Source organism: Paramisgurnus dabryanus, chromosome 3 (genome assembly GCF_030506205.2).
Source record: "Paramisgurnus dabryanus chromosome 3, PD_genome_1.1, whole genome shotgun sequence".
Classification (NCBI taxonomy): domain Eukaryota; kingdom Metazoa; phylum Chordata; class Actinopteri; order Cypriniformes; family Cobitidae; genus Paramisgurnus; species Paramisgurnus dabryanus.
In genome coordinates this window covers 27,664,119-27,676,184 of record NC_133339.1, presented here as the reverse complement: position 1 = coordinate 27,676,184, position 12,066 = coordinate 27,664,119, and the positions used below count along the sequence as shown (strand labels likewise).

General features: G+C 36.4%; 2 protein-coding genes across 2 annotated transcripts; both read right to left on the bottom strand.

Moving 5' to 3' along the window:
• Positions 1-388: 388 nt before the first annotated feature.
• On the bottom strand, positions 389-6,227 carry syt5a (synaptotagmin Va). The gene is made up of 9 exons (XM_065278742.2): positions 6,128-6,227; positions 4,225-4,391; positions 3,717-3,889; positions 2,504-2,599; positions 2,153-2,320; positions 1,755-1,922; positions 1,525-1,642; positions 1,287-1,420; positions 389-1,189 (listed from the first exon to the last, which is right to left on the bottom strand). The coding sequence occupies exons 2-9, from the start codon at positions 4,379-4,381 to the stop codon at positions 980-982; spliced, it is 1,224 nt and encodes a 407-aa protein (XP_065134814.1). The 5' UTR covers positions 4,382-4,391; positions 6,128-6,227; the 3' UTR covers positions 389-979.
• Positions 6,228-6,976: 749 nt separating this feature from the next.
• On the bottom strand, positions 6,977-8,863 carry LOC135768241 (ferritin, middle subunit-like). Its single transcript, XM_065277467.2, has 4 exons — positions 8,610-8,863; positions 7,726-7,872; positions 7,508-7,633; positions 6,977-7,329 (listed from the first exon to the last, which is right to left on the bottom strand). Exons 1-4 carry the CDS (start codon positions 8,712-8,714, stop codon positions 7,174-7,176), a joined length of 534 nt encoding a protein of 177 aa, XP_065133539.1. The 5' UTR covers positions 8,715-8,863; the 3' UTR covers positions 6,977-7,173.
• Between the last annotated feature and the right edge of the window lie 3,203 nt (positions 8,864-12,066).

Genomic DNA, 12,066 nt, shown 5'->3' with positions numbered 1-12,066 from the left:
TTCTTTCCCTGTGTGACTTTTCTTGTGTCCTTGCTGGTGTTCATCATTTGTTCTGCACCCCTCCCTACACAGACTAATTCTCTCCTCACATGTACTCTATGGCTTAGCACCGTACTTGGAACACAGCCGGAAACAACCCGAGATTAATCCAGGCCTCCTCTACAACTGGATATCTATAAATACTGCTGAACCAAACCAAACATTGTCTATAGGTGAATATCTTTATTCCCTTTCCGATAGATTTTAGTAACCTTTACCAACAAGTAATTCAATTTTTAGCCATAAAATGACTTTATAAAAAACACATCGTGCAATCTGTAATAGTGTATCCAGTGGGATTATTTATAGTGATCATAATTTACAAAAAGAAAACACAAATCAGGATGGCTCTGTAGTTTTGAACAAAAGTGACCCTGTCTGTGAAAACACATTCAGCTAAAGTCATTACAGGTTTCTACATAAAATCATCTTACAAAAATGTAAATAACATCATATCTTTAATTTTGTCTAAGTAAATTAAAGTAAAATCAAACTCTCATTAAAGAGATTATGAGACTTTAACCTGAATTTTACAGACATGGTCACAAATCCAAACATTCCACACTGTTAAACAAAACACATAATCATCCACATATAATAGACCTTAAAATAAGAAACACAAACTTGATGTACATAATAAACAGAATAAAAGCTTATAAGCTTGTGTTTCAAAGTAAAGAAGGAATGAAAGTTGAGTTATCCTAAGTAAGGGGACAGATGTGTATTAACTACTGATTTAAAGGGTGTGTTGCCAAAAGTAAAGAGTTTATTTGAAAATAGTGTTTTTCTAATATGTACACATCGGACAAGTGCAAATAGCATAAAAATACAGTCATTCTCAACATGGTCAAATATGATGGCAGGTGTGTGAATACAGGTATCTGCAAATGAGTATTTCCAAATCTGTTGTTTGACTGGTCAACATACAAATATATATGTTTTAGCGTATAGGTGCCTTAAGGGCAGCATCTACTTCTTCTTCAGGCTGAAGTGTGTGCCACTGTGCCACAGGCCGTCTGGGATTGGCCAGCATGTCTGACCAATGGCGCAGACCCACGCCACTAGCGCCAAACCCGATCCAGCACTTCCCAATTGGATCATTGCTGCCCAGTTTGTCATAGTCATAGACTGTGATCAGCACCTGGACTTTCTACAGCGCCACAGAGAAGAAGAGAAAATGCGTTAATACACACTTAATGCACTTTATTCTTTATCAGTGCAGTGTCTATTATAGATGGATGTTGTACCTGTATCTGAGCAAAGGGGATTTCAAAGCTAAAGCTCTCGTTGAAATAGGGGTTCAGTGTGTTCTGCTTAACTGTTGTCTTCTTCTTCTTTATCCGCTTTCCATTGTGTTGTAACACCACTTTCACAAAAGGATCTAAAAGAGTAAAATATTGGCATGAATAACTGCTTTTAAAGTTCTGATATACACAGTACATATATTTATATATACTATATAAATCAAAGTTTTACAACACTTACCTGATAAACCACCCACGTCCATCTTTTTTAGGTTCTTGGCTTCCATGATACAGACAGTGAGCTTTCCTGAAGTGGGCACATAGCGCAGGGAGATACAGATGTCACCCAGTTTTTCTTGCTGTTCGGATGGAAGAAGAAAATGTATAAATATCAAATAACAAGATGAAAAGCATCAAAAATAAATAAAATAGACTACAGATGGTTTTAAGCAGTCTTGTGCATAGGATTACTTCTTCTTTCTCTCCTCCAACCAGGTCTCTCCATTCATGTATGGGCTGGCCCAGGTCAACACTGTTCATTGGGATTTTGATCTCTCCAATTACGTCATGTTTACCAAAACGGTCAAAGTCAAACACCTGCAGGACCAGAGTCTGACCAGCAAGATCATTAAAGGGGATCTGGAAACAAAGATATCAAGGTATGTAAAGGCCTGTTTAAACATTGATCATCTATAGCCAACCTTTTATGCAATCAAAATAAAAAGTTTTGAAATTTTATATTCTGTAGGAAATGTAAAATAATTATAATGTGATAATGTTGCACAAGATTCTCATTATAAGCACGCAGACAGAAGTGCTCTGTTGATACGTCACGACATGCAAAGGGTTATTGGACCTGATATTAATACCTTGAAAATGAAAGTCTCGTTGAAAACAGGGCAAAGGTTCTTGCGCTGGACTTTTGTCTCAAACTTTTTCTTCTTGTCTGGTAGCATATAAACTTTGACATAAGGGTCAGATGTTCCTCCTAAGTCCATAGCAGGAAGGTCTTGGGCTTGTAAGATACCAACAATGAGCTGCAAAAAGAAGTTTAAGGGTCAAGCACTTAACTCAAATCAAGTGCACCAGTCAGCTTTTTTGATTTATTAAAGACACATCATGCAACATTCGTGACTTGTGTAAAAAAAGATCTCATGCAGGCACGTTAAACATATCATTATGACTTAATATACATTAGCCCTAATATGCATGTATAATACCTGATTTTCAGTGAAGTTGTAGTCCAGTGTGTACTCCAACTTTCCAAGAAGCTCAGCTTCCTTATCACCCTCGCCCTCCCCTTCTTTAGGCTGCTCCTGAAAGGGGTGAATATTAAAGACGATACTGTATCATTGATTAATTTATGGACTCCATATTAACTTACAGATAACACTGAAATAGATTTTCATGTCCCTGAAATGTAACAGTCCTAAACTTTGTAAACTGTGAATATGGCACAGGAACACCAAGGTGTGTCCCAATTCGAAGGCTCCTTTACGTGCAGCCTCCAAATGCGGCCTTCATTTCCCCTGAAAACAAAGATCCATATTGATCTTTCACGGCCTCGGCTAACCCAAGATTCAGTGTGTGCCTGTGATGTTTGGGTATTTTAAAATAAACATTCATAACTGTAGTTAAATAAAAGTGTATATTTAGCAAATCTAATGACTCTTTTAGTATTATAAATGACGTTTAATGATGCAAATTAATATTATTGCTGCTTAGTGTGCACGGTGCGTTTTACTTTTGTATATTTGTGGTTGTTCAATTTGATATACTGTTGGATAGTTAAATCTGCATCTTCTCTAAAATAAATATAAAAATCTGGCTTCATATTTATTTTTTAAAGTCTGAAACGTCTCTACTGTGGTGTCCTGCTGATAGACAAGGAGGGCGGAAGCAGCAAGTGACGCAACTCTCCCCATAAGCTATACCGTCTCATTTTAGTTCGCTTCGTGGACTTCAGAGGCTGAGGTTTCAAAGACCGAACCTTGCCTTCAAAGCCCCTGAATTGGGATACACCCTGTGTTTCTGCTAATGTTTCAATATCATCTAGGTTTTCAGGATACACACTTTATCAGTTGTAAAGTGCAAGACCTGGTGTCTTTTAAAGCAACACTATGTAGTTTCCATGTAGAAATGACTTACAGCTCCCCCATGTGGTTGAAAAGCGCAACAGTGCCTGGTATCAGACACTCTTCTGCAGGCGGGGGGGGGGGGGGGGGGGGGGCTGTGTATCCTACCCTCCACCGCCCCTTTCACAGTGTGCTTGTAGCAGCTAGGAGGCTGCTCAGGTTGCAGCAACAGTACAATTTGTCCAGTTAAAAGTTGTTCTATCACTGAAATAATTTTAGTGACATTAATTAAAGGTAAAAAAAACTACATAGTGTTGCTTTAAGTATGATGTTGCTTTGAGCTCACACACTCTCTTACCTCGCCTGCTTCACCTTCTGTCTCCTGTTTCATCCGTCTGCGTCCTCCCTTTCTCTCTCTTACTTTCTTTGTCTTCTTCTTTCCTCCCAAGCACTTCTTATAGATGCAGAAAGCAAGGCAGCCAACCAGGGCAAGCACAACCACAACTATGGCTCCAACTGCCCACATGGGCACTATGCAGTGGAGAAAAAGTGAAAAAGAGAGAAAGTGAGGGAACAGCATACAAATATCACCAGCATCTACATCCTACTGCTAAAAAATCATGCCAATATAAAATGTTGAAACTGAGCGGGGGGATTGATGGATGGATGAAGATTGAAACTTACTTTTGATCTTGTGGTCTGAGTTGATGGATGGATAAGATGAAAATATGATCGATTGACAACATTTTTGAAAAAGGGACCGAAAAATAAAGAGGTTGATGAGGATATGTGAACTATGTTGATAATATATACAATGATGCAGTATGTAATTTGCCACATATCTTCAACATACATGCACTACTTACTTGGTAGATGCCCAAGCTCATTAAAGAACTTGTTTTTTATATTTATGAAGTTATGGGAGTGATGAGAGGGAGGGGGCGGAGGTGGTGGGGCACGATTAGGCTCCTCCTCAGGTTCTGCTGCCCTCCGCCCCCTATGCGGCATGCTGACCAATCGCATGGCTAATCAGCTAAAAACATGAAAACAGAGACTATTACACTCTCATCAGACAGCATACACTGTTTTCATTTATGTGCTTAATCACTAATACTCAAAAATCGGTCCCATTAAAGCAAGCATTTATTTCATACCATCCACTACCTTTCCTTTGGTTAGACCCACAATTGTTCTGTTTCTCAATCCAACTCTTTCCTCTTGTTGCCTGATGTGACATTTGATGGGTAAACTCTGATGCGGTGACCTTGGATGTCATTTTTAATCCTTTGGCATTATTAAATCCACAATGACAACCATTGCATGCAGAATGCCCACATGCACCATACACTTATAGTAACTCAAGAAACAAATTCAAGGGTTTTAAATGGATATTACTCAAATACACAATAAATTCATACTAATACTCTTCGTGCTTATGTTTCCCAGACAATGATTATGTCTCCACCCGCTTCCTCTGCTGAACTGACCTCTTATAACAGTCCAACAGATGCATAATGAGATTAATTGCCAAAGCTAATCCTACAGTCTTTGGGTTTAGCCAAATTAGGAACAGGTCCCCTCTCCTTACATTTGAGCCTACACAGCCACCAATCATCTGGTCACCATTTACACATGCTGTATGCATTTGCAGACAGTTTATTAAAAGTGACATTTAAAATATACACTTTTCCATTCAAAGACAACATTTTTCCTTTAGCCATTCATATAAAAGACATTGCATTCCACTTCCTGCACTGTTTTTCTTCAGTATCTCAAATGAATCTTAATGCCTGGGTTCAGATAGGTGGGATAATTTGCTTCCTTTTCTGCCACTTTGGAATTACCAATGGATATTTCCTGTTACTGTTAAAGGGAGTACATTTATTTTTCTGCACTGGCTGGGTAAAGTATGAACAAATACAGCCAATGGGTTAAATTAACCAGCGATATTTTCCAGTTTTGTAATATTTCATGATGCCATCTTCAGTTTAGTTCAACTTCTCTTATATTCCTTTTCTAAAAAGAACAGACTCCTTTCATACAAACAAAATATGGACTGTATCACCTACTGCATACACACAACTTCTCTAATCTGTCTATAGAAGGTCTGTCACTCAGCACGTCACAGGAGGACAGCGTCATTTAGCCTTGTTTTTCTTCATCCTACTTTGCTCCCAACTTGGCACAACTGTATTTTCAGATTACCTAAATCTCATCGAGACACCCATTCGGATGAGAAAAAAATGGATGCTTGGTTGGGACACAGATAACATCAAGGTCGTCAAGCAAAATATTGAGACATTTTCAACATAGGATGTAAAAAACGTAAGCCAAAACAAAACTATGAATTTAACCTTAGGTTTTTAACCTTAACAGTTATACTAAAAATTTTAAAACTAAATTGTAAAACTTTCTCTTTTTAACCTAGCTTGTTTCTTGACTGTGTAGTTAACAAATAACATAAATACAACAATAAAGCTTTTTGACAAAAGTGCAATATACACTAGTACTGTAGGCCTATGTCCTTTTTCAGTTTCTAAAGTACAATTATGCAAGCATTAAAACTTATAGTTAAAGTAGATTTAGATACTATTTCACAAAATAATTTTGTTTAAGAGTAATAGTTTAGGACACTGCTTAACCAGTCAACTAAGCATAGATTCAGATTTCATGACACGTCTATTTAACATGAATTCAAGTAAGCAATAACAAGTTCGTAATAATATTAAAATAATTACACACAAAATTCAACAAAACAGTCAGATTTACCTGATGACCTTCTTTTGTTCCAGCTTTCTAATATAAGAGGACAGTTACACAGCACCTCTCTCACACTGATCTACACTCACCCACTTTATCGCTCTCTCTCTCTCTCTCTCTCTCTCTCTCTCTCTCTCTCTCTCTCTCTCTCTCTCTCTCTCCCTCTCCCTCTCTCTCTCTCTCTCTCTCTCTCCAAAGCGCATTTGAACGAGCAAACCCTCTTTCTCTTTGGATTAATAGTTCCCTGCCTTCTGCTCGCTGCTGTGTTCTGTGTTTTATTTCATCTCGTATGGCAATCAGTTTCTCGGTTCCTAATATCCCATATAATCTCTTGCATGGTGTTTATCCGATTTTAATTTCCAATATGATTTTTGTTCAGTGGCCACTCTGTCGGAATCCTATTATTGTTGGCGTCTATGGATTAGAGTCCGGATTTCTGAACTGATACAAACTCTCTTCTTTTCGTTTCCGACATATTTACCCAGTTTTGAAGTTAACGACGATACATGTGAGCGAAAATCCTTAACAGCACAAGAACTTCGGTGCGGTTATGCGTATTTAAGAAGCAACGCCCCCATGTGGTAAAATTAAGTATAGCTACTTCTGAAGTGCAGTGAGAAGTGCTGTATAAGTGATGTCTATTGTATTTAAATGGTATAGTTTTGCCCAGAGACTTGAACTTGGGGAATGACACAGCACATATAATACACTACTGCTAAAATAAAAAGCTCTACAATGTATGTTAATAATAAAGAAAATAATAATATTAAAGAGAAGTTATTTAAGAGCCATATTATGGCACATTTTGTGTAATGACTGGTAAACTGCATATATTTTCAAATAAGACAGACAAGTCAATCCAGCCCAAAATGTTTATTCATTAAATTCACCACTTACAGGATATCATCCACTTTTGATATCACAAGTTCACTATTTAAAGACTTTAAGGCTTGACAGAAATTGTGCTTTACTTGATGTTAACATTTCAACCTCTCAGACTTTTAAGCAGGATAATGCGAGTATTGAATCTCAGCAAGATGATCTGAAGTCTGCATTTAGCTCTTTTCTTCCAGAGTCTCCTTGTCAAACAGGTACTCTGCCACCCTGCTATTGCCAGCATCCATCTTGGAAAGATTGGTGATGTGGTCACCAAGCTTCTTGATGGTCTCAACGTGCTCATCCAAGTAATGAGTCTCCAGGAAGTCGCACAGCTGTTGGACAAGAAAACAAAAAATTAGAAAACTGCTTTAAGGAGCAATGAAGTTTATCAGTATATGAAGAACGGAGTATGTAATAAATTGAAACAATCACTTTGCCTTCGATTACTTAACCTCAAAGAAAGCATACAGCAAGCAATGATTGACATGTAGTGTAAACCAGAAAACTCACATGAGGATCTTTCTTCTCAGTAGCAACCTTATGAAGATCCAGCAGAGCCTGATTGACGTTTTTCTCTAGCTGCAGAGCACACTGCATAGCAATAAGCCCATTGCCCCATGCATCACGCTCAGGCTTCTGCAGAGGGAGACAAACAAAGCAGTCAGCATGATTCATTTCACAGACCTTTACAAAAGGTCCACTTTATAGTTAAAATAATGTAAATGCACCTTTATGTCCTGAAGGACAATGCGTCCACCCCTTTTGTTCTGGTATGACATTAGTTTCTCAGCATGCTCGCGCTCCTCCTCACTGTTCTCCTTGAAGAACTTGGCAAAACCAGAAAGGGCTACATCATCCCGTTTGAAGTAGTGAGCCTGTTGAGGAGAAAATAAAAAAATTGTATTGTCAGTACACAGCATACATAAATTACCTAAAATGACCTGAATGACATAAAAGTTAACAGATTTATTATAACTAGAAAAAGTTAGCTGTGTCCTCTTTATTGTGTTTATTTTCTATTATTGTGTCTGCATGTATTCCTTAAGCCAGTGGTTCTCAAACTTTTTCAGCGTGCGCCCCCCCCTATGGTGCATTCCTTCGCGACCCCCCCACTGAAAATGTATGACAAATTTGTCTAAACGTAAAATTTTAATTAAACAAAATATATTAAAATATACAAAGTAGTGCTGTTGGTTAGTAGCCTTATTCTTGTTAGGTTTAATTACACCGAATTCATAATAAATTTATGTATTTTATAAAATGTCATAAACCTGGGGGCCCCAGCAAAATCTTGCGGCCCCTAGTTTGAAAACCACTGCCTTTAGTAACTTCATTAAATTTCACTAATAACCTAAATATATCATCCTTCAAGTTTATTCAAATCTCTTGTTTATTCCGTGCCACATAAGGAGATGTTATGCCTCAGTTACTATTTCTTTAATGCAACAAGTATCAAATAATTATCACTTTGATAATTATTTGATGATTGTTTGTGTACAAAAAGTTGGATGAAAAGCTGACCTTTGTTACCAGGACAACACACATAACAAGGTAAAAGCTACAATTTAAAAGATACTACTTGGCAAAGTAAAATTGAGTTAGAAATACTTGCCATAGAGGTGTAAGTGTAGGAGGCGTGAAGCTCCAAGTTCATCATTTTGTTAATCAAGTCTTCGCATTCGCGGTCGTAGTTCTGACGAATCTGAGATGTCTGCATTTTGGCGGTTTTTATTGTCGAAACCTTTATATCAAATAAATACCTGTTATTTGTTTTAAAGCAACTTAGACGAGATCGAAGTTCCGTTCAATCACTGTTGAAGCAAGAACCCCTTCAGATCTTCCTGAAGCTGTGAAATAGCAGGTGCATGCGCACTTGTCTTATATACGCTCACAACATGACGCGTAACCTGAACAGAAACCAGCCAATCATGAAGAAGTGCTGAATAATGACGTTACTGACAACAAAGACAAGATCAAGTTCATGGATGAGTCTTTTACCTTTTTCATTATTAATGGAAAACTTAATCTAGCACGAAATTAAATTCTTCTTTGTCACTGTTTAAAGATTCACGTATCAAACATTAACGTATTTTTTAAATAAATAAAAATGTGTCTCTTTTAAGCTTTTTCATTGAAAGCTTACATCCTATCTCGTCATGATTCCTACTGGATTGAAGCAAGCTCTTTAACTTAAATCCTTAATGGTTCATTTGGCCTGAAATTTCCTGTTCTGCACATTTAAGCAGGTTATTGATTCTTTGAAGACCTGCATGTATTATGTATGTAACCAAGGCTTGTTATATTAAAACCATAAGAGGGAGTGGTAGGGCTGTGCTGCAGCTAAGCAAGACCCCCAAGGGGAGCTTTCAGTTAACATAAATACAAGATATTACATCATTAGAGCACTACTAGTAAATATTTAATATCTCAGACTTTACATGGACAATGTAGGCTACCAATAGAAGCCTTTGTACAGCAAGTATCATGGGACTTTCTTCAACAACATGTTATTCAGCTACATGTAGTGAGCTCGTTTTTCCACTGAGCAAGTGTCTTTGGATCTAGAGGTAGTCAGGTGACAATGACAAAGCATTTTATACCATAAATTGTAATGAAACCGCATTTGTCATTTGCATGGGCTGTCCTATTGTGCTGTGTCTTTGTTATTCAGCATTTTGTTATTTTTTGTCCATTCTGCAAAATTGGAGTTGCCTTCTTTGTAATTTGAGCAACTCACATCATATAAGTGTGGTATATAAACTGTATTCCTTTGTCATGCATAATCATACATTTGTTTCCTCAAAAAAATTGAATTTATTGAATAATAAAAACTACTAAGCTACTACAAAATGCTTTTTGAATCGTTTAACTACAGTATAACATAAATAATTTGTGTATTATGTAATATATTTCATTTATCTGCTGAAATTTGTATTTTTGCCAATATATTTGACTTTGTTATATATTAAGCAATGAGTCGTCAGTCAATTAATAAAAAATAATTGGCTAAATATAGGACAAATCTGTATAATTTTGCTTTTATTTAAGCAATGGATTAAAAAATATAGTTGCCAAAAAAATTAAGGATCTCTTAATATCTCTGTCATTTCAGCTTGTCAGTCCTCTTCATCTTGGATAGGAAATAATGCATCAGTGAGCGCACATAAGTAAATGGGAATACATGAGAATTTCATTCACTTATACACCTTTATACACCAAATTTATACACCACTAGTCCAGTACAAAATGCCAAACAACTGACCTAGAGTATGGAAGCAATTTCAGACAAAGAGATCTCTTATACCATGCTTTCATAATGCACATGGGGGATCATTCAAGTATAATTAACTAGAAATAATTCAAGTAAAATATATAAGCAAAAGGAAATAAATGTATATATTTTATGAACAATACTGAAAGCTTGCTTCATTTTAATTTATTTTACCAGGATAGTCCCATTGAGATCTTCTGCTAGGGATTCCTGATCAAAATGGCAGCACAAAAAGTAAAAGACAAGACATATACATTTTCCGAACACATCAAACAATCAGTGAATACATCAAAAATGATTTAAAAACATTCACATGTTTCCTTTTGCAAATTAGTCCATAAAATATTTTTAAAGCTATTCAGAGAAGGAAGTTGTTCCAACATTATAATGCTTGCAGCTCATTTCTTACAAAAGGTGCCTTAAAAGAAAAGGCTGTTTTGACAAGTTCTATAAATACTCTTGGAACATTTAAAAGCAACTTAACAATTATGATAAGATAAAAGACTACAAATTTATTTTGGTAATTTACTTTACAAATTCCTTTAAATGTTTAAGTTGAATTAATTGAATTAATTTGAACTTTCTTGACTAGTGAGGAGTTAAGCTAACTTAAGCTTTAAGCTAATTCAACTTTTTATATAATTTACAGCAACTCCTAAGTTGATACATTTTTTACAGTGCAGTAACACCTTTGCAGTAAATAATAGCAAGGGTATAAAATTCATACAGGGAGCAGTGATGAATGCATGGAGAACCACCTGTCACCTTACAGCAGCATATGCAGTCCAGCTTTTAAAATGAGGGTAATCTTGCATACAGTATATGGTATTGTTACATTATGTCCACTTGAACCAGATAATCTTGAAAAATCCATCTCTGTTTCTCCTGTATTGGACAGTATTGGACTTTCTGTACTGTTACATTTACGAACGTAGTTCTCTAAGATCTTAACATAAACACTTCTGTATCATCAAAAAGCAGAACCCATCAACATTGATCATTGATTCTTATTAGCTAACATTATCCAACACAACAACTTACATTCCGGATACGAGTTGTTTATTTACAGTTAACACCGCACCAATGTAAAGTGAATTCATTATTATGGGATATGTGTAATATGTAAGGGGTTGTAGCATTGTATATGGTAACCATAGTATAAGCGAAATAATTGATGCAGGCCTTTGAATTATTTGAAAATAATGCTGACCCAAGGTGGTATTGTGGAATGATGCAATGTGCCGTTAATCCAAAGGTGTGCATTATTTTTTGAATAATTCAGCGGCCCGACGTCATTTTTTCCACTTATACCACTGTTACCACAGACATTGCTCTGGTGGTTATTTTAAAGCATTTTACAGGTCAGGTGTGCCTTTATCGAAAAATAATGCATTTACCAGTGACACGTTTTTCCACCAATCAAAATTATTAGCCCCATGGTATAACGGTTCTTAATTTATACCATTCATACTCACCATTTGTGTCATGTCACAATATGCAGCTGTCAGAAGATACAAAATTTACAACTTTATTGTCTTTAAAAAGTCTATTTTTCCAGGACACGCGAGGTACAGCAAAACATTACTTTTTCCAGTTTATTAATGTATTTAAATGTAATCATTAAGGTGGCCTTTTTATAGATTATTCATGCCATAATATAAACACTTCGTCTTAGTCAGCAACAAGTAAATGCATTACATGCCCTGTGTCACTGTGACTCAGCATGCTTTCGTTGTAGTATACAGTACAGGTTTGTCCTATCGTGTGTGCATGTGTAACCTGATCAGCTCAAATGATC